The 23,496-nt window shown below is 44.8% G+C and overlaps 1 protein-coding gene across 1 annotated transcript in view; it reads left to right on the top strand.

Annotated features, from left to right (window-relative positions):
• The window catches only part of SHANK3 (SH3 and multiple ankyrin repeat domains 3), a 658,681-nt gene that overhangs the window by 521,250 nt on the left and 113,935 nt on the right, over window positions 1-23,496 (top strand). The window contains exon 13 of the mRNA XM_074942807.1: window positions 580-655. Coding sequence (XP_074798908.1) covers window positions 580-655 — 76 coding nt within the window. The remainder of the gene's footprint in view (window positions 1-579; window positions 656-23,496) is intronic.

The raw sequence follows: 23,496 nt of genomic DNA, 5'->3' as shown, positions 1-23,496 counted from the left end.
ACTGCAATTTTATAGCCCTCAGCCCAAGCTGCGGGTGTTTTATTGCAACAGTTTCTGCACCCACCAAATGTGTTTGAACTTAAAATCCAGACCTAAGGGCCAGGTCCAACTCCAGTGACAACAGTGGGAGCTGGATCAGCGACATATGAGAGTGTGTCTCGTCTGTACCTTATTCCGTGTGGGTTTCTGAACATTCGTTAAGTTTTGGGACAAACCTTTGGTGCTTGTCAACCAGTGGGTTGGAAGCCATATTGAAAAGTCCTTGTAGAAAACTCTTTTCTGTTATGTGCTTGTGGATCTTTATTCAGAGACACTCTGAGAAGTGAAGAAGTGTCTATGTATGGACACCTTCTGGGACAGAGGAGTATGCGTGCAAGATCTCTGCAAATGAGTCTGTGTGGGTACATACGGAGATGAAGAGGAGTATGTATGCACAAATGGGTGTCTGTGTAGACACGTACCTGGAGGGAGCAGGTAGAGGAGCATGTGCATGCCTGCTCATGCAGTCACATACTTTCAGGAAGATGGTTCTTATCCCATCTTTCAGCAGCATGAGAAATCTCTGCTTTTTTCTTACAGAAACGAGAGAGGACAGGACAAAGCGTCTCTTCCGACATTACACTGTGGGTTCATATGACAACTTCACCTCTCACAGGTAAGTGCTAGACTACCTCGTCGGTGAGAGACGGCAGAAAATGAGACTGGTATCTCCTTTATTTGTGCTACAGTAGATCATGGGAAGGGAGCTTCCTTCAGTCAATCCACATTCTATACTGACAGTCCAGGAGTGGGTTCTTTAGGCAAAAGGCTGAGATTGGTGATGACTATGAGGTTGGTGCCTGAGATTAGGAATAAAAGTACTTTTGGCGGCAGAGGAGTAGGGGTCCGAGAAGTGCCTTTTTTTCCTAGTGACCCACGTTGGGGAATTGTGTTGGGCATCCTGGGAGCTGGAGCCTGAGCACTGGGTAGGGATGGAGAGTCCATGGGGCCGGATGCGTTGCATCCGAGAGTGCTAAAGGAATTGGTGGCTGTGATTGCAGAGCCATTGGCCATTATCTTTGAAAACTCGTGGCGAACGGGGGAAGTCCCGGATGACTGGAAAAAGGCTAATGTAGTGCCAATCTTTAAAAAAGGGAAGAACGAGGATCCTGGGAACTACAGGCCAGTCAGCCTCACCTCAGTCCCCGGAAAAATCATGGAGCAGGTCCTCAAGGAATCTATCCTGAAACACTTACACAAGAGGAAAGTGATCAGGAACAGTCAGCATGGATTCACCAAGGGAAGGTCATGCCTGACTAATCTAATCGCCTTCTATGATGAGATTACTGATTCTGTGGATGAAGGGAAAGCAGTGGATGTATTGTTTCTTGACTTTAGCAAAGCTTTTGACACGGTCTCCCACACTATTCTTGTCAGCAAGTTAAAGAAGTATGGGCTGGATGAATGCACTATAAGGTGGGTAGAAAGTTGGCTAGATTGTCGGTCTCAACGGGTAGTGATCAATGGCTCCATGTCTAGTTGGCAGCCGGTATCAAGTGGAGTGCCCCAGGGGTCGGTCCTGGGGCTGGTTTTGTTCAAGATCTTCATAAATGATCTGGAGGATGGTGTGGATTGCACTCTCAGCAAATTTGCGGATGATACTAAACTAGGAGGAGTGGTAGATACGGTGGCAGGTAGGGATAGGATACAGAGGGACCTAGACAAATTGTAGGATTGGGCCAAAAGAAATCTGATGAGGTTCAACAAGGATAAGTGCAGGGTCCTGCACTTAGGACAGAAGAATCCAATGCACCGCTACAGACTAGGGATGGAATGGCTCGGCAGCAGTTCTGCAGAAAAGGACCTAGGGGTGACAGTGGACGAGAAGCTGGATATGAGTCAACAGTGTGCCCTTGTTGCCAAGAAGGCCAATGGCATTTTGGCATGTATAAGTAGGGGCATAGCCAGCAGATCGAGGGACGTGATCGTTCCCCTCTATTCGACATTGGTGAGGCCTCATCTGGAGTACTGTGTCCAGTTTTGGGCCCCACACTACAAGAAGGATGTGGATAAATTGGAGAGAGTCCAGCGAAGGGCAACAAAAAGGATTAGGGGTCTGGAACACATGACTTATGAGGAGAGGCTGAGGGAACTGGGATTGTTTAGTCTGCAGAAGAGAAGAATGAGGGGGGATTTGATAGCTGCTTTCAACTACCTGAGAGGTGGTTCCAAAGAGGATGGTTCTAGACTATTCTCAGTGATAGCAGATGACAGGACAAGGAGTAATGGTCTCAAGTTGCAGTGGGGGAGGTTTAGGTTGGATATTAGGAAAAACTTTTTCACTCGGAGGGTGGTGAAACACTGGAATGCGTTACCTAGGGAGGTGGTAGAATCTCCTTCCTTAGAAGTTTTTAAGGTCAGGCTTGACAAAGCCCCGGCTGGGATGATTTAATTGGGGATCGGTCCTGCTTTGAGCAGGGGGTTGGACTAGATGACCTCCTGAGGTCCCTTCCAACCCTGATATTCTATGATTCTATGGTTCTATGATGGAGAGCTCTGGTTCTCTGCTGGAGAAGGACAGAGGGTACGCTATGTGTGTGCGTGAGATAAAACAGGGACAGGTGTGTTAGAAATGCCATAGTTGAGATAGGGCTGGAGCGTTCTGGGACTGGAGGTCTGGAGGTGGTATGTGGTTTGCTGCATTTGAGACAACCCCAAGATAAAATGTAAAGAGTTACAGCACTCAGCGTGGAAATAGTTAAGAGAACGGGGTCTCTGTTGTTACACAGCCATGCTTGGCCTGGGCTATGCGTGGCTGGGAGACATTCGGAACAGAAGTGGTCTTAGAACTTGGTTTGGTGTTTGAATACAAAGCTGCACCTGGAGCTGGGTTTCTATGTGAGGTGTTTGGCTGTATAGAGAAGGGGATAGGCTTGATGGTGCTTTGAGGATATGATCTCTGCTTACTCCTGTGCGGCTAGGCTTGTATAAGGTATTGGTCGGTGCAGGAGAATGGGATAGGCATTACAGAACGTGATACGATATGAACAAATTGTCACAGATCTTTATAAGAAAACAATCTCTCCAACCACATTGAAGTCCTTCGAGTGTGTCAACAAAAGAGTGGATGAATGTTGTTCTATTGAGGTTCTGATAACAAGACCATCAGTGTGGTGTCTGGGCACATTTGGGGAGAACTGGTAGATGTAATTTATATGCATTTTCAAAAAAAGCCTTTGACAAAGTCCCTCAAGAGGGGCTGGTAAGGGTACTGTGTGGTCTTGGGTACGAAGCAAAGTTCTGCCCTAGATCAGAAACTGGCTAAGAGACAGAAAATGGCAATATGTGAATAGTGGGGATTCCCCAGGGTCTGTGCTAGGTCTAGTGTTGCATTTGTTTACTATATTAACATCTTGAGAAAGGCCGTGAATAGTGAGGTGTCAATTTGCAAATGGCACAAAATTATTTAAGCCAGTCAAGACTAGAGTGGATGGTGGGATTTAACCAAGACAGATGAATGGCAGGTGGAATTTACTTTTGACAAATGCGAGGTGTTGAACATCAGAAGGAACCATTTGAACTACTCATTCCGATTACTGAGTTATAACTTCAGTGTGATCACTTAGGACTAAAGACCTGGTATCGCTGTGAGCAGCTCAGGGGAAACATCTGCTTGGTGCTCAGGGACAGTCAAAAAGCAAACAACATGTTAGGTTGTCTAAAGAAAGGAACAGAAGATATTACTGAAATGGTTGTTAGATCATTCTATAAGTGGAAGATACAGCTTGGAATGTCGTATTCAGTTCTGGTCGTCCCATCTCAAACGAGAGAGAGAGAGCAGAAATAGAAAGGGTCCAGTGGTGAAAATGTCCAGGAGCATAGAAAGACTTCGGTGTGAGAGGAGACTGTAAAAGTTGGGGCTAAACTGGGTACTCCTGTTTGCTCTCTAATAATATAATAACACAAAGGCTTAGTCTGTGCTATAAAGTTTTGCCGGCATAGCTTTGTCGACAGGAAATGTGAAAGAAATCACACCTCCTAGCTGACTTTGCTGTGCTGGGAAAACCCATCACGCTGATGCAGCTATGCCGACAGAAGAGTACTTCTGTCAACTTAACTAGTGTCATATGGGGCAGTGGTTTGGCTAAGCCGTCAGAATTCCTTCTCGGGTCAGCTTAACCGGTGACTCCAGCAGGGGGCTCTGCCAGCAAGGCCATACCAATATAGCGACACTGGCAAAGCATTTGTAGCGTAGACCAGCCTGCAGATGTTCAATGAAACGGAAATGCCACGTGTTCAAAACTGATAGAACAAAATACTTTTTCCGTAAAACATAATGAACTTGTTGAAGTCAAAGCCAGAAGTTACCATTTAGATCAAGAGTTTAGAAAGGATTAGGTATTACTTTAGATAGGATGAAAGCGATAAAACCTTCATGCTTCAGAGAATAAGCCAAACGCTTACTAACAAGGAGGAAAAGTCCTCTATGAGCCGATTATTCCAAAATTGTTGGGTATGTGGTTTCTTGTACGTTCTCCTGAAGCAGCTGATATTTAGCACTATCAAAGACGGGAGACTGGGTTAGGTGGACCATAGGGCTGATCCAATGCAACAATTCCTCTGAAGTCACTGTGGGTGGCTAGTGTTGGATAACAGATTGAGTTGCACTGAGGGAAAGCTGGCTGGGAAGTGCTGATGTCACAACGGTTAGGTTAGTATTAGGGCGAGGAGACTGTTTGGGATGTTGAGATTAGAGACATGCCACTGATGCTTCAGTTGGTTCTGGGTGGAGATGGTTTCCGTGACATGGCTGGTTTGGGCATGTGGCAAATAGCTCTTGTTGCCTTAGAGAGGCAGGCTGGAAAGGGTATTAGGGTTATTATAGGATGAGGATTGGAATGGCGAACGAAAAGAACTGGGGCTGGTATTGAGTAGCGTGGTACACCTATTTGCCTGGCCGCCCATCACCACTGGTAAAGTTTGCAGATAACACAAAAATTGGGGGAGTGGTAAATAATGAAGGGGACAAGTCACTGGTGCAAAGCAATCTGGATCGCTTGGTAAACTGGGTGCAAGCAAACAATATCAAATAAAAAACCACAGTAGGAGGACCAAAATAATGCCACCATGGCTAAACAGCAGAGTCTGGAGGCTATTAGAGACAAGAAGGCATCCTTTAAAATTTGGAAGTCAGTCCTCATGAGGAAAATAGGAAGGAGCACAAACTCTGGCAAGTAAAATGTAGACGTGTAATAAGGCAGGCCAATACAGAATTTGAGAAGCCCTTGCTGGAGATGCAAAAACTCAGAGTAAAAATTTTAAAGTACATCAGGAGCAGGTTGCCTGTGGATCACATTGTAGTGGGTTACTAGATGACAAATGTGTTAAAGGAGAGCTCCAAAGACAAGACCACTGCAGAGAAGCAAAATGAATTCTTTGCATCAGTCTTCATTGCAGAGGATGTTACATCAGAGCTATTCAGATTTGGACGACAAATCTGAACTGTCCCACATTGATGTGTCAGTGGAAGAGGTTTTAGAACAAATGGATAAATTAAACAGTAATAAGTTATCAGGACCAGTTGGAATTCACCCAAGAATTCTGAAGGAACTCAAATATGAAATTACAAAACTACTAGCTGTGGTATTTAACCTATCACTGAAATCGGCCTCTGTACCAGATGACAGGAAGGTAGCTAATGTAACACTGATTTTTAAAAAGGGCTCCAGAGGAGCTACTGGCAACTACAGGCTGGTGAGCCTGACTTTAGTACTGGGCCAATTGGTTGAAACAGTAGTAAAGAACAGAATTTTCAGACACATAGTTAAACACGATTTGTTGGCTTTTGTAAAAGGAAATCATGCCTCACCAATCTGTTAGAATTCTTTGAGGGAGTCAGCAAGCATGTAGATATAACATACTTGGATTTTCATAAAGACTTTGACAAGGTCCAATTCCAAAGGCTCTTACGTAAACGAAGTACCTTGGGATAAGATGGAAGGTCCTCTCATGGATCGTAACTGGTTGAAAGATAGGAAACGAAGTATAGAACTAAATGGTCAGTTTTCACAATGGAAAGAGGTGAACAGTGGAGTCCCCCAAGGATCTGTACTGGGACATGTGTTGTTCAACATATTCATTAATGATCTGGAAATGGGGGTGAACAGTGAAGTGGCAAAGTTTGCAGATGATTCAAAATTATCCAAGATAGTTAAGTCCAAAGTAGACTGCAAGGAGGTAGAGGGATCTCAGAAAGCTGGGTGACTGGGTGACAAAATGGCAGATAGAACTCTATGTTGATAAGTGCAAAGTAATCCACATTGGAAAAAATAATCACACCTATATACAGAATGATGGGTTCTAAATTAGCTGTTACCACCTAAGAAAGCGATCTTGGAGTCATTGTGCACAGTTCTCTGAAAACTGCCGCTCATTGCGCAGCACCAGTCAGAAAGGCTAAAGTATGTTAGGAAGTACTAGGAAAGGGGTAGAAAATAAGAGAGAAAATATAATAATGCCACTATGTAAATCCCTGGTGTGCCCACATCTTGAGTGTGCATAGTTCTGGTGGCCCCTTCTCAAAAGAAAAAAATATATAGTGGAACTGGAAAAGGTTCCGAGAAGGACAACAAAGATAATCAAGCGTGTGAAATGGCTTGCATAAGAGGAGATACTAAAAAGGTTAGGGCAGTTCACCTTAGAAAAGAGAAGACTAAAGAAGATATGATAGAGAGCTGTAAAATCATGAACAGTATGGATAGTACTTACCTTTTATGTTACTTTACCTATGAATAGTGTTTACCCTTTCACACAATACAAAAACCAGGGTCACCTGATTAAATTAATAGGCTGCAGGTTTAGTACAAACAAGAGGAAGTACTTTTTCACACAACACGCAAGTGGAACTCGTTGCCGTGGGATGTTGTGAAGGCCAAAAATATAACTGACTTTGAAAAAGAACATGATAAGTTCATGAAGGATAGGTCCATCAATGGCTATTAGCCAAGATGGTCAGGACACAACCCCGTGGTCTGAGTGTCCCTAAGCCTCTGGCTGCACGAAGCCGGGAGTGGAAGACAGGGTTGGATCACTCCATAACTGCCCTGTTCTGTGCACTCCCCCTGAAGCTCTGGTATGGACCAATGTTGAAGACGAGATACTGGCCAAGATGGACCATGGTCCGACCAACTATGGCAGCTCTTGTGTTCTTAATGTGCATTTTAACACAGCTAAATGTATATGTCTAGGAACAAAGAATGCAGGCCATGCTTACAGAACTGGGGACTCTATCCTGGGAGGCAGTGACTCTGAAAAAGATTTGGGGGTCATGGTGGATAATCAGCTAAACAAGAGCTTCCAGTGTGGTGCTGTGGCCAACAGAGCTAACGTGATCCTGGGGTGCATAAACGAGGGAATCTCTGATAGGAGCAGAGCGGTTATTTTACCTCTTTCTCTGGAACTGGTGTGAACGGTTGGAATCCTGTGTCCAGTTCTGGTGCACACAATTCAAGAAGGATGTTGATAATTGAAGAGGGTTCAGAGAAGAGCCACGAGAATGATTAACGGATTAGAAAACATACTGTATAGTGATAGACTCCAAGAGCTCCATCTATTTAGCTAAACAAAGAGAAGGTTAAGGGGTGACTTGATCACAGTCCGTAAGTATCTACGTGGGGACAAATGTTTAATGGGCTCCTCAGTGTAGCAGAGAAAGGCATGTTCCAATGCCTGTAATTTGAAGCTAGACAAATTCAGACTGGAAATAAGGTGTAATTTTTTAACAGTGACAGTAATTAACCATCGGAACATTTTACCAGGGGTTGGGGTAGATTCTCCAGCACTTAAAATTTTTAACTCAAGAGTGGATGTTTTTTCTAAAAGTTCTGTTCTAGGAATTATTGTGGGGTAGGCCTCCTGTGCTGTACAGGAGCTCAGACTAGATGATCACAATGGTACCTTCTGGCCTTGGAATCTGTGACTCTGTGATCAATGATATGAGGTTGGAATTGCTGTGATTTTCTTTGGAAAATAGAAATATCACAAATAGTGAGAACTTGTTTTCCTCTTTGCCCTCAGCAGCTCCTTCAGAGCTGAGATCTTTTCTTCTGAAAGCATTTTTCCAGGCAAGGGGAGCAGTAGACAGATACAACAGTGTACAGGTACATCCCCCAGGTGGCTGATGTGGGTAGCCCCTGTTGGGAAAACCCAGATCCAAATATTATGGATTAAGGTGCCATGAACCAACAGTATATCGGGGAAGGAAAATTCTGATTTCAGACTGGGGCAGAGAGCAGGCAAGTCTCTCCAGGAGAAGGGAAACTCTGATTTCAGATCTGAGCAGTCCAAGCTCGCTAGCTTTCTAAGGCAGTGGTCTAGGGTGGAACTGCTGATACCTGCTCCCAGCAGGCCATGACATGGTATCCCCAGGAGTGCATAGGTTGGGTTGGCCTAACAAGCTAGTACATCTGAAACTCATTTGTTGCAGAACCTGTACAGCAAACCAAAGAGTGCAGAGGTGGTGAGATAATATCTAAGGTACTGTCGGCTCAGTATAGCAAAGCAGATTAAAATGATTTGAAGGAGAGCACTTATCCTGCCATCTCTCACTTCACTGGAGATCTCGAGAGTGGAAAGAGATCAACTCAATTACATTGTTTAAGGAAAGACTTCAAGGTGCTTGAGAAAATTATATACCATCTAGCTTAAATTGCAGGGAAAGCCTTTGTAATAGTTTCCAGGTGTGAATGGATGTCCCACAGTGTGCAGTACGGAACAGCTGGATCATAGCAAAATAGCAGGTTTGTGGGCTTAGAAGATTTACTCATCCTCCTCTTAGTTTAATAAATTGCAAGGAGAGCCTAACAGCCAGGCTGCAGCTGCAGCCCCGCCTACTGGTAAGGGTGTGCGGCAACAGGCGAGGAGGGGAACCCAGGCCCTCCCACTCCACCAAGTTCCAATGCGGGGGCTCTCTTGGGTATCGTAAGGCAGCAATCCGTTCCCTGTGGTCCAGCTAACACTCTCCCGTGTCTCTTCCTACCTCCGTGCCCCTCCTCGGCCTGTGTCATGGCTGGCCGTTGTCCCTGGCAATCTGTTCCACGGGTCTCAGTGGGGAGCCCCAGCTCCACGCCGTAGGCCTCTCCCTGGGAATGCCGTCCTGGCATAGTCCTGCTGCAGCAGTGAGCGCAGATCTGCTTCTCTCCACCGCCACCCTGCTGTGCTGAAGAGACTCCCTGTTAAATCCCTGCCTCAGGCCAGTCAGCTGGGCTTCCCAGGCCCAGAGCTGCTCCTGCACCCTTCGCTCTCCAGTGGGAGGTTTACCCACCCATCACATATCTGCAGACTTGAGCAGGGATGATTTTATGTTCTCTTCCAGGCCATTAATAAAAATGCTAAATAGCATAGGGCCAAGACCTGTTACCTGTGGGACTGCACTGGAAACAGACCGCTCAGTGATGGTTCCCTATTTACAATCACATCTGGAGATCTGTCCATTAGCCGGCTTTCAATCCATTTAATGTAGGCCATGTGAATTTTATCTTTCTAGTTTTGAATCAGAATGTCATGCAGCATCAAATCAAGTGCCTCACAGAAGTCTAAGTGTATTACATCAACTCTATTATCTTTATCAGTCAAACTTGTGATCTCATCAAAACAATCAAGTTAGTTTGACAGGATCTATTTTCCATAGAACCCTGTTGATTGGCATTAATTATATTAACCTCCTTTAATACTGTATTAATTAAGTCCCATATCAGATTGTCTTGCCCAACTCCAATGTCAGATTGACAGACCTATAATTAGCCAGGTCCTCCCGTTTACCCTGTTTAAGTACTGGCACAAGAGCCGTCTTCTGGAGCTTCCCCAGCATTTTGTAGCTTATTGAAAATGAGCATTAAGGGTCCAGCGAGCTGCTCAGCCAGAACTTTTACTGATCAAATGCGGGAGGGATGTCAGAGTGTGTGATTAATAAAAGACAGCAATCCCACTCAGCCGGGGCCATGGCCCTGCTGCTCTTCCTGGCTGGGCCCACGCATCCCTGCTGTTTCCCATCTCCGGTTTCGGTTTAGCTGCTTTCATTTCCCACCTCTTCCCCAGTCCCACACTGCAGATGTTTCTTGGGGATGAGACCCACAACTCTCACTTTTCCACCTCTGTCAAGCTTTGGGTTTTCTCTAGGGCCCACCAGCGTAGCACCTAAAAGGCAGTTCCTCATGGTACTGGTTTCCAGTCCAAGTCCAGCCCATCTTTAAGAAAGGGAAGGAGGAGGATCCGGGGAACTACAGGCCAGTCAGCCTCACCTCAGTCCCTGGAAAAATCATGGAGCAGGTCCTCAGGGAATCAATTCTGAAGCACTTAGAGGAGAGGAAAGTGATCAGGAACAGTCAGCACGGATTCACCAAGGGCAAGTCGTGCCTGACTAATCTAATTGCCTTCTATGACGAGATAACTGGCTCTGTGGATGAGGGGAAAGCAGTGGACGTGTTATTGCTTGACTTTAGCAAAGCATTTGACACGGTCTCCCACAGTATTCTTGCCAGCAAGTTAAAGAAGTATGGGCTGGATGAATGGACGATAAGGTGGATAGAAAGCTGGCTAGATCGTCGGTCTCAACGGGTAGTGATCAATGGCTCCATGTCTAGTTGGCAGCCGGTATCAAGTGGAGTGCCCCAAGGGTCGGTCTTGGGGCCGGTTTTGTTCAATATCTTCATAAATGATCTGGAGGATGGCGTGGATTGCACCCTCAGCAAATTTGCAAATGACACTAAACTGGGAGGAGAGGTAGATACGCTGGAGGGTAGGGATAGGATAAAGAGAGCCCTAGACAAATTGGAGGATTGGGCCAAAGGAAATCTGATGAGGTTCAACAAGGACAAGTGCCGAGTGCTGCACTTAGGACGGAAGGATCCCATGCACTGCTACAGACTAGGGACCGAATGGCTAGGCAGCAGTTCTGCAGAAAAGGACCTAAGGGTTACAGTGGACGAGAAGCTGGATATGAGTCAACAGTGTTCCCTTGTTCCCAAGAAGGCCAATGGCATTTTGGGGTGTATAAGTAGGGGCATTACCAGCAGATCAAGGGATGTGATTGTTCCCCTCTATTCACAGAATCATAGAATCATAGAATATCAGGGTTGGAAGGGACTTCAGGAGGTCATCTAGTCCAACCCGCTGCTCAAAGCAGGACCGATCCCCAATTAAATCATCCCAGCCGGGGCTTTGTCAAGCCTGACCTTAAAAATTTCTAAGGAAGGAGATTCCACCACCTCCCTAGGTAACCCATTCCAGTGTTTCACCATCCTCCTAGTGAAAAAGTTTTTCCTAATATCCAACCTAAATCTCCCCCACTGCAACTTGAGACTATTACTCCTTGTCGTGTCACCTGCTACCACTGAGAATAGTCTAGATCCATCCTCTTTGGAACCCCCTTTCAGGTAGTTGAAAGCAGCTATCAAATCCCCCCTCATTCTTCTCTTCGGCAGACTAAACAATCCCAGTTCCCTCAGCCTCTCCTAGTAAGTCATGTGTTCCAGTCCCCTAATCATTTTTGTTGCCCTCCGCTGGACATTTTCCAATTTTTCCACATCCTTCTTGTAGTGTGGGGCCCCAAACTGGACACAGTACTCCAGATGAGGCCTCACCAATGTTGAATAGAGGGGAACGATCATGTCCCTCGATCTGCTGGCAGTGCCCCTACTTATACATCCCAAAATGCCACTGGCCTTCTTGGGTACAAGGGCACACTGTTGACTCATATCCAGCTTCTCATCCACTGTAACCCCTAGGTCATTTTCTGCAGAACTGCTGCCGAGCCATTCGGTCCCTAGTCTGTAGCGGTGCTTTGGATTCTTCCGTCCTAAGTGCAGGACTCTGCACTTGTCCTTGTTGATCCTCATCAGATTTCTTTTGGCCCAATCCTCCAATTAGTCTAGGTCCCTCTTTTAGAGTAACAGCCGTGTTAGTCTGTATTCGCAAAAAGAAAAGGAGGACTTGTGGCACCTTAGAGACTAACCAATTTATTTGAGCATGAGCTTTCGTGAGCTACAGCTCACTTCATCGGATGCATACTGTGGAAATTGCAGAAGACATTATATACACAGACACCATGAAACAATACCTCCTCCCACCCCACTCTCCTGCTGGTAATAGCTTATCTAAAGTGATCATCAAGTTGGGCCATTTCCAGCACAAATCCAGGTTTTCTCACCCTCCGCCCCCCCACAGACAAACTCACTCTCTTGCTGGTAATAGCTCATCCGAAGTGACCACTCCCCCTACAATGTGCATGATAATCAAGGTGGGCCATTTCCAGCACAAATCTAGGTTTTCTCACACACTCCCCCCCCCCCACACACACACACAAACTCACTCTCCTGCTGGCAATAGCTCATCCAAACTGACCACTCTCCCCACACTGTGCATGACAATCAAGGTGGGCCACTTCCAGCATAAATACTTGGATTTAAGGTATCTAAGGTGCCACAAGTCCTCCTTTTCTTTCTAGGTCCCTCTGTATCCTATCCCTACCCTCCAGCGTATCTACCACTCCTCCCAGTTCGACAATGGTGAGGCCTCATCTGGAGTACTGTGCCCAGTTTTGGGCCCGACACTACAAGAAGGATGTGAAAAAATTAGACAACGTCCAGCGGAGGGCAACAAAATGATTAGGGGACTGGAACACATGACTTATGAGGAGAGGCTGAGGGAACTGAGATTGTTTCGTCTGCAGAAGAGAAGAATGAGGGGGGATTTGATAGCTGCTTTCAACTACCTGAAAGGAGGTTCTAAAGAGGATGGAGCTCAGCTGTTCTCAGTGGTAGCAGATGACAGAACAAGAAGTAATGGTCTCAAGTTGCAGTGGGGGACGTTTAGGTTGGATATTAGGAAAACTTTTTCACTAGGAGGGTGGTGAAACACTGGAATGCGTTACCTAGGGAGGTGGTGGAATCTCCTTCCTTGGAGGTTTTTAAGGTCAGGCTTGACAAAGCATTGGCTGGGATGATTTAATTGGGGATCGGTCCTGCTTTGAGCAGGGGGTTGGACTAGATGACCTCCTGAGGTCTCTTCCAACCCCGATATTCTATGATTCTATGTTTCTATGATTCTAAATATGGTGCCTGGTCTCTGCTCTGAGGAGCTTGCAATCTAGAAGGAAAGCAACAGACAGAGAGCAGGGGTGAAGAATGAGACACTACAGCAGAAGTTGCTGGCATTGTTCTGCCCTTCTGCCTAGACATTGCGAGTTGGTCAGGGTTTTGTCGGCATTGTGATATAAGTGCGTCTCTAGGAGGAATTCGAAAGAGGCCAGGGTAGTTCAGCTGAGCATCCATGTGGAAAAGGTCTGTTGTTCAATAGCTGGTGTGACAGAAGCTGAGTCTTTGACAGCCTTTCCCTGCCGGTTTAGCTGTGTTTGTCGAGTGGCCTTGGCTGTCTGAGTAAGATCCCTGCTTTGAAAAAGTGTTCATTATAAAAAAGCTAATTTGCCTTAGACCAGGTATCCTACATTTTTCTTTCCATTCTGAGATGCTGTTGTTGTGGGAGAGGGCAGGACCCTAGGCCAACGGGAGCAGAGTTAATTAAACTGATTCTGGGAAAGACCCCCCAAATTATCCTTCCAACAAGGGTGGAGTTGGGGAAGGCACCTGTAAGGGTCCCAGTGGCTCTAAGAGAGCAAACAGAGGGAGGAGCAGCAAGTTATCCATCACAGATGTTTCTGTAGCAGTCATTCACTGAAATTCCTAAGCACTGAATAAGCAAATTAGATCTTCGGGGCAGAGTCCACACTGGACTCCATCGAGGACTCTGCTTTTCACTCTTGCTTTCCACTTACCCCTGAGTTGGAAAGCTTTAATAAACAGGTGAGGCTTGCAAACTGTTCTACAAACAGTCAGCTTTGGGGCTAATCTAATCTCATCTACTAGCTCATTCTACAATTGAGCAACCTCAGCAAAGAGTGCTTTATCTCCGGCTCTCTCAAGGAGAATCTTATGCCGAGCACCTTCTCTACCTGCACAGCCACAAATGTTCTAAAAGAAAATGCACCCAATAACTCTCGAAATTAACATAATGTCTAAGAGCGGTACTAACAGCACTCCCTCCCACCCAGCCCAGCCCTTCCGATAAAGCATCACAAGAGTACGGGTTCAAACGTCAATTGTAAAGGGCTGGACATTAATTTCATAATCTCTCACAGGCTAAATGGAAAAATAATTTACTCTTTGGCAAAGAAACTGAGATGTGTCTCATCTTTAAATTAAAAGCAAGAAAATGTTGCATTTTCTCTCTCTCTCTTTTAATTGTCACTATCCCAGTGACCTGTAAAAGAGTCCTTCAGAATGCAAAGCCTTCTAGGAAAGCAATGCTGAATTTTTAATAAGAGCATCTCTTGTAATATACATGATGAATATACATACATCACCCCTTCAGTCCAGCCTATCTCATCTGGAGACACAATAAGTCAGTGGTTCTCAACCAGCGGTGTGCATACCTCTCGGGGTACACAGAGGTCTTCCAGGGGGTACATCAACTCATCTAGATATTTGCCTAGTTCTTGTGGTATGAGAAGGAGTAAATAAAACTTCCTTATTTACTTTGTCCACAACAGTCATGATTTTATAGACCTCTATCATATCCCCCCTTAGTTGTCTCTTTTCCAAGACGAAAAGTTCCAGTCTTATTAATCTCTCCTCATATGGAAGCCATTCCATGCCCCTAATCATTTTGGTTGCCCTTTTCTGAACCTTTTCCAAGTCCAATATATCTTTTTTGAGAAGGGGTGACCACATCTGCACACAGTATTCAAGATGTGGGTGTACCATGGATTTATATAGAGGCAATATGATATTTTCTGTCTTATTATCTATCCCTTTCTTAATTATTCCCAGCATTCTGTTCGCTTTTTGACGGCTGCTGCACATTGAGTGGATGTTTTCAGAGAACTGTCCACAATGACTCCAAGATTATTCACGAAAAAGGTCAGTTCCCAGACTACTGCACTGGGCAGCACAGTATGGGGAGAAGGTGACCAGCCCTCTGTGGAGAAAGAAGTGGTTCAGGACTATTTACAAAAGGTGAACAAGCAAAGTTCATGGGGTCGGATTTGCTGCATCCAAGGGTGCTAAAGGAGTTGGCGGATGTGATTGCAGAGCCATTGGCCATTATCTTTGAAAACTCATGGCGATCCGGGGAAGTCCCAGACGACTGGAAAAAGGCTAATGTAGTGCCCATCTTTAAAAAAGGGAAGAAGGAGGATCTGGGGAACTACAGGCCATTCAGCCTCACCTCAGTCCCTGGAAAAATCATGGAGCAAGTCCTCAAGGAATCAACATTGAAGCACTTCGAGGAGAGGAAAGTGATCAGAAACAGCATGGATTCACCAAGGGCAAGTCATGCCTGACTAACCTAATTGCCTTCTATGATGAGATAACTGGCTCTGTGGATGAGGAGAAAGCAGTGGACGTGTTATTGCTTGACTTTAGCAAAGCATTTGACACGGTCTCCCACAGTATTCTTGCCAGCAAATTAAAGAAATATGGGCTGGGTGAATGGACTATAAGGTGGAGATAAAGCTGGCTAGATCATTGGGCTCAACGGGTAGTGATCAATGGCTCAACGTCTAGTTGGCAGCCGGTATCAAGCAGAGTGCCCCAAGGGTCGGTCTTGGGGCCGGTTTGTTCAATATCTTTATGAATGATCTGGAGGATGGTGTGGATTGCACCCTCAGCAAGTTTGCAGATGACACTAAACTGGGAGGAGAGGTAGATACGCTGGAGGGTAGGGATAGGATACAGAGGGACCTAGACAAATTAGAGGATTGGGCCAAAAGAACTCTGATGAGGTTCAACAAGGACAAGAGCAGAGTCCTGCACTTAGGAAGGAAAAATCCCATGCACCGCTACAGACTAGGGACGGAATGGCTAGGCAGCAGTTCTGCAGAAAAGGACCTAGTGGTTACAGTGGACGAGAAGCTGGATTTCAGTCAACAGTGTGCCGTTGTTGCCAAGAAAGCCAATGGCATTTTGGGATGTATAAGTAGGAGCATTGCCAGCAGATCGAGGGACGTGATCATTCCCCTCTATTCGACATTGATGAGGCCTCATCTGGAGTACTGTGCCCAGTTTTGGGCCCGACACTACAAGAAGGATGTGGAAAAATTGGAGAGAGTCCAGCGAAGGGCAACAAAAATGATTAGGGGACTGGAACACATGACTTATGAGGAGAGGCTGAGGGGTCTGGGCTTGTTTAGTCTGCAGAAGAGAAGAGTGAGGGGGGATTTGATAGCTGCTTTCAACTACCTAAAAGGGGGTTCCAAAGAGGATGGAGCTAGACTGTTCTCAATGGTAGCAGATGACAGAACGAGGAGTAACGGTCTCAAGTTGAGTGGGGGAGGTTTAGGTTTGATATTAGGAAAACTTTTTCACTAGGAGGGTGGTGAAACACTGGAATGCGTTACCTAGGGAGGTGGTGGAATCTCCTTCCTTGGAGGTTTTTAAGGTCAGGCTTGACAAAGCCCTGACTGGGATGATTTAGTTGGGGATTAGGTCCTGCTTTGAGCAGGGGGTTGGACTAGATGACCTCCTGAGATTCCTTCCAACCCTATGATCCTATGATTCTAAGATCCCTTTCTCGAGTGGTAACAGCTAATTTAGACCCCATCATTTTATATGTATAGTTGCGATTATGTTTTCCAGCGTGCATTACTTTGCATTTATCAACGTTAAATTTCATCTGCCATTTTGTTGCCCAGTCACCTAGTTTTGTGAGATGCTTCTGTAGCTCTTCGCAGTCTGCTTTGGACTTAACTATCTTGAGTAGTTTTGTATCATCTGCAAATTTTGCCACCTCCCTCTTTACCCCTTTTTCCAGATCATTTATGAATTTGTTGAATAGGACTGGTCCCAGTATAGACACCTGGGGGACACCACTATTTACCTCTCTCCATTCTGAAAACTGACCATTTATTCCTACCCTTTGTTTCCTATCTTTTAACCAGTTACCGATCTATGAGAGGACCTTCCCTTTTATCCCAGGGCAGCTTACTTTGCTTAAAAGCCTTTGGTGAGGACGTTGTCAAAGCTTTTCTGAAAATCTAAGTGTACACTGTATCCACTGGATCTCCCTTATTCACATGCTTGTTGATCCCCTCAAAGAATTCTAGTAGATGCGTGAGGCATGATTTCCCTTTTAAAAAACCCTGTTGACTCTTCCCCAACAAATTATGTTCATCTATGTCTGACAATTTTGTTCTTTACTATAGTTTCAACCAGTTTGCCCAGTACTGAAGTAAGGCTTACTGGCCTATAATTGCCGGGATCACCTCTGGAACCCTTTTTAAAAATTGGCATCACATTAGCTATCCTCCAGTCATCTGGTGCAGAAGCTGATTTAAATGATAGGTTACAGACCACATTTAGTAGTTCTGCAATTTCACATTTGAGTTCCTTCAGAACTCTTTGGTGAATACCATCTGGTCCTGGTGACTTATTACTGTTTAGTGTATCAATTTGTTCCAAGTTTCAGAGTAACAGCCGTGTTAGTCTGTATTCGCAAAAAGAAAAGGAGTACTTGTGGCACCTTAGAGACTAACCAATTTATTTGAGCATAAGCTTATGCTCAAATAAATTGGTTAGTCTCTAAGGTGCCACAAGTACTCCTTTTCAATTTGTTCCAAAACCTCCTCTAATGACACCTCAGTCTGGGACAGTTCCTCAGATTTGTCACCTAAAAAGAATGGCTCAGTTTTGGGAATCTCCCCCACATCCTCAGCTGTGAAGACCAATGCAGTGAATTTATTTAGTTTCTCCACAATGGCCTTATCGTCCTTGAGTGCTCCTTTAGCATTCTGATCGTCCCGCGGCCCCACTGGTTGTTTAGCGGGCTTTCCGGTTTTGATGTACTTACAAAAATTTTGCTGTTACTTTTTGAGTCCTTGGCCAGCTGCTCCTCAAAGTCTTTTTTGGGCTTCCTAATTATATTTTTACACTTCATTTGCCAGAGTTTATGCTCCTTTCCATTTTCCTCAGTGGACCCAGTCAATATGGGGATAGTTGAAATCCCCCATTATTATTGAGTTTTTTATTTTTATAGCCTCTCTAAACTCCCTGAGCATTTCACAGTCACTGTCACCATCCTGGTCAGGTGGTTGGTAATTTATCTCTACTGCTATATTCTTATTATTCGAGCATGGAATTACTATCCATAGAGATTTTATGGAACAGTTTGGTTCATTTAAGATTTTTACTTCATTTGATTCTACGCTTTCTTTCACATATAGTGCCACTCCCACACCAGCACGACCTGTTCTATCCTTCCGATATATTTAGTACCTTGGTATTACCGTGTCCCATTGATTAACCTCATTCCACCAAGTTTCTGTGATGCCTATTATATCAATATTCTCATTTAATACGAGGCATTCACATTCACCCATCTTATTATTTAGACTTCTAGCATTGGTATATAAGCACTTTAAAAACTTGTCACTTTTCAGCTGTCTGCCATTACATGATGTAATTGAATGGGACTCTTTTTCATTTGACTGTTTCTCATCAGCCCCTACCCGTATTTTATCATCTTCCATCTTCTCCTCCTTACTAGGACATAGAGAATCTCCATTAATAGATCCTCCCCTAAGGGATGTCTCTGTCCGAACCACGTGCTCCTCCGCACCTGTTGACTTTCCCTTTTCCTTAGTTTAAAAACTGCTCTACGACCTTTTTAAGTTTAAGTGCCTGCAGTTTGGTTCCATTTGGTTTAGGTGGAGCCTATCCTTCCGTTTTGAGATCTCTCAGTGAGACCGTTTTTAATCCATCTAATATGCACCCTGTTAGTGCCACATAATGCAAGTTTTTTAATCAAAATGTCATGCGGTAATAAGTCAAATGCCTTGGAGAAATCCAAGCTTATTGTATCAACACAGTGACCTTTATCAACCAGAACTGTAATCCTGTCAAAAAGAGACAACAGGTTTGTTTGACAAGACCTCGCGTCCATGAAACCATGCTGACTGGCAGTAATTATACATTTCTAGCCTCCCGTTCTCTGTTGATGGAGTCCTGAATTAACTTCTCCACTATTTTACCCAGGATGGATGTCAGGCTAACTGATCTGTAGTTCCTTATGGTTTCCCTTTTACCTTTTTACAGTATTGGAATTATGCTGGCTGTCCTCCAGGTCGGTGGAATTCCCCCCGTTTTCCAGGATTTGTTAAGAATTGGCATTAGGGATTCTGAGAGTGCCGCAGTTAGTGCCTTTGCCTCGGGGTGATGTTGTCCACGCCCATTGGTTTGGAAATGTTCAGTTTCAGCCGCTGCTGCCTCACGTCCTCCGTTGTTGCAGATGGTAAGCTTTTTATTCCATCCGTAACATCATATGGGATGGACACATCCTCCGGCTTTGTTCCAAGCACAGAACAGAAATATCTCTTGAACATTTCTGTCTTTTCTGTATCACTATTTACAGTTTTGCCATCTGCATCTAGCAATGGATCTATACCTGAACTGGCGGTATTTTTTTGTGGGCAGGCAGCTTCCTTCCATGGAGATATTGTAAAAGTCATTGAGCATATTTCCGTACCCAAGTGTTTCTTGGGCTGTACTCTATCTCTCTAACGATGCAATCAGACCTTCAGAGAAATAACGGGACTCAAAACACTGAACAAAGATACAAAATATCTCTGGCGCCATAGAGCAACGCTCACAGTACCACCATCTCAGAGCAGTTAGTCGCCTTAACCTATGTGAAGGAGATGTAGGTTTGCTTTCTGGCGAGGCTGTGACACAGCATGCCCTGTGTTTTACAAGATGCTTCTGTTACAAGGACCTTCCATTTATTTTTTAAACACCTCAGCAGATCCCTGCCAAGATATTTTATGCCAATGGTCCTGCAGCACCTTTGTGAACAAATGGCTCTGATTTGGGATGGCATTCACATCAGGGCTCAGCCAGAAATGGAGTTCTGAAAGCCATCAGAGTACAGTTCTTCCACTGAACCAACACAGCCTTGTGATTAACTTCAAGAGCAACAGCAAACACACGTCCAGATCCCTACCCCATTGGGCATGCTCACTAGAAGAGTATTGATCTCTTCAGAAAATAGCTAAGAACGTCTTATTAACCTGTCTATCCAATCCCTGCTAAAACTACTGTGAAGAATAGCCTCCTACACAGAACTGCTTTCCTGTGCAAATGACATCTGACGTTGCTGCAATGGGTCTGCTGGACTAGAGGGATTCCACTCACTTTCATGTGCAAAGTACAGGGTTCATTAATTTAGCAGACAAAGGCATACCCATATCCAATGACTGAAAGCTGAAATTAGATAAGTTCAAACTGGAAAAAAGGTACATTTTTTTTTAACAGTGAGTATAACTAACCTTTAAACAACTAATTTATGGATATGGTGGATTCTTCTCTTGAAATCTTGAAATCAGGATTGGATGTCTTTTTAAAAGATCTGCACTAGCTCAACTAGAAGTTTGGGCTTGGTGCAGAAATCACTCTGCGAAATTCTGTGGCCTGTCTTATGAAAGAGATCGGACGAGATGAGCATAATGGTCCTTTCTGGCATTAAGATATATGGAAGATTAACCACCTGGGTCATCAGGACAATTCTGTCTAAGGTCATTATCATCTTTCTAGATTCTTATAGCTCCCCAGTAGAGCACCTTCCAGCAATCCATAAAGTGAGGTGTCACATCAGATTCCTTCTCAGTTTCTGTCCTTGGGGAAACATGCATATGGTGTTCTTGTTGTAGGGTTTTGGGGTGTCATAAACATACAGCTAAGGGTAACATAAAATCCCTCCTTTACCTGTAAAGGGTTAATCAGTTCCATTAACCTGGTTGGCACCTGACCAGAAGGCCCAATGGGGAAAGAAGATACTTTCAAATCTGGGTGGGGGGAAGGTTTTTGTTTGTGCTCTTTGTTGTTCTCTCCAAGACAAAGAGAGAGACCAAGCAAGTAATCCAGCTCCTACTGAATGATACCTCTAAAATTACAGAAATAGTAAGTAATAGCAAGGAAATGCATTAAAGTGTCTTTTGTTTTAGCTTGTGAATTTTCCGTATGCTAAGAGGAAGGTTTATTCCTTTTTTTTTTATAACTTTAAAGTTTTGCCTAGAGGGGAATCCTCTGTCTTTTAAATCTTATTACCCTGTAAAATTACCGTCTATCCTGATTTTACAGAGGTGCTTCTTTTACTTTTTTTCTTTATAATAAAGTTCTGTTTTTAAGAATCTGATTGGGGTTTTAGTGTCCTAAAAACCCAAGGGTCTGGTCTGTGCTGACCTTGTGTACTCTCAACCCTCCCCAGGAAAGGCGGTGAAGGGCTTGGGGAGATATTTTGGGGAAACAGGAATTCCAAGTGGTCCTTTTCCTAAATTTTTGTCTAACTCACTTGGTGGTGGCAGCGGTACCATCCAAGGACAAGGAAGAATTTGTGCCTTGGGGAAGTTTTTAACCTAAGCTGGTAGAAATAAGCTTAGGGGGTCTTTCATGCGGGTCCCCACATCTGTACCCTAGAGTTCAGAGTGGGGAGGGAACCCTGACGGGGGGAGGGGAGTAATTAGCTGATAGGTGAATTTTTCAGTTACAGTGAGGTTACAGAAGTGCATCTTGCCCTTGAATCAGAGAGTGGGACGTTGGAGGTGGTTCTGGGGGAGTGAGTTTTATACGGTCTTGGACCAGCCCCCGGAAAGTGCTGTCTGTTGCACAAACACCTTTACAGTGGACAATCACATTGTGCCTGTGTGGGAGTTGTTGTGGGAGGTTGAGGTGCTCCAGGCAATCTTTTAGGTGTCCTGGACCCATTCTGTTCATCTCTTGAAGATAGAAACCGAAGTCTTGCATTTGATGAGGTGATTTTGGGGAGATGGTGTCGTGAGTGGAGGGCAGGTCTGATGTGTTCATGACAATCCATGCTGCTGATGAGAAGGGCTACCACATTGTTCTCAAGGGTGGGACAGAGCCTTCTCACCAAGCGGAGCTGGTACATGCTACTCACAGGTGTGGCAATGTGAGAGCTCAGTGACGGTGAGGAATCTGGTAGCCTTCTAAACTATGGACTGACTTGACCAGTGTTAGGGGGCTTATTCATTCACCGACTTACTTCCCTGGTCCTTCTCGCGTGAACAGAGAGCAACAATACCCGAAGTCCAAAGGTGCAAACAATTCGATGTTTATTGGGGTGAACTTCCAGCAAGCATGATTCCAGTTTCCTTCCTTAGTGTCCCCCTTCCCAGCTCTGACACCACAGAGCCTTACCTGTGTCCCTGTTCCCATTCCTGCCCTTAGCCAAACATGATTCCAATTTCCCCACCACCATTCCAGGTTCCCATTCCCACCCACCCACCCACACACTTCCTGATTTACTGCAGACTATATAGTAAAACTTGAGTTCTGCTTAGCTATACCTGAACCAATCATTTTCCTGAAATTTAACTAACCAATCCTAACATATTGTAACATGATTATTTAACAGATTATATCCCACCACCTTAATTAGTTTACACCCAGCAAAATTAATTATACAGCAGACAGAAACAATCAGAGAACCAGACAGAGACCACGCCAATAAACAATAGCAAAGTGGGAACTATAATGACAAAACAATACAGAAGGGAGGATTTCACAACTACATCTATAAAGACACAGGCGTTTCCCAGGTGTGTCTATTGATAAGTGAGTTCTTGCCAGACAGGATGCTATCAAACTAAGTTTCCTTTTACATCTTCTAGGCACTTCCCTTTCTCTGGAGGCGATAGGCATTATCAGGACAGGATTGTATTCCTAACAGCCCAATAGTACCTTATTTCAGTGTGACTAGTTTGGAATGTGAGGATCTGACCGTTCGCTTCCCAGCTTAGGGCTGCCTCTGCTGCTTAGCCAAAGGCCTTAGCCCAAGAACAGGGCCTCAGACTGTCTCAGTAAGAGAAGGCCCTTACACCGGCAGACAGTGATTTTCATTCTTTCTTTCTTTTATACCTCTACAACTAGCTAAGTGATAAGAATACACCTAAATTCTTAGAGTACAGGCCTTTACAGACAGGCCTGAATATCTATATCCTAACAACCAGCTGTGGGTGTGAGTTTTCATCCAGGGAGACTGCACCAGGGCTGCAAACTCCTCAAATCATTTTTCCCCTCTGTCACATGCTGCGGTTTAACTTCAGTCAGTTCTGCAGAAGCTGAACTCAGCCGAACAGTGGGTGGCCGTGGTATTGTCATATGTTCTGTAGGACAGAGAGATCTGTGTGTTACCCTGCGTTGTTGGCATTTAAGTCTATGTTGTCTCAGTAGGGGTATGGGACCGGAGAGAGAACTGATCTTTGTGGGACTCTGCACGCAAAAGGCCAGGTGGCAGAAGAGCAATTTCTTTTCGCTCTCCTTTGGGGTGAGTTCTTCTAGGAGGGATTCAGAACATTTGGATGCATTCCTCTGGATTCCTGCTGTCTCCTTCAGGTGAAAGAGCAGAACCTCATGATCAACAGTGACAAATGCTGCAATACGCTTCAGGAATGGA

The sequence above is a fragment of the Natator depressus genome, chromosome 1 (genome assembly GCF_965152275.1).
Source record: "Natator depressus isolate rNatDep1 chromosome 1, rNatDep2.hap1, whole genome shotgun sequence".
Classification (NCBI taxonomy): Eukaryota; Metazoa; Chordata; order Testudines; family Cheloniidae; genus Natator; species Natator depressus.
This window is presented reverse-complemented; position numbering and strand designations above follow the sequence as displayed.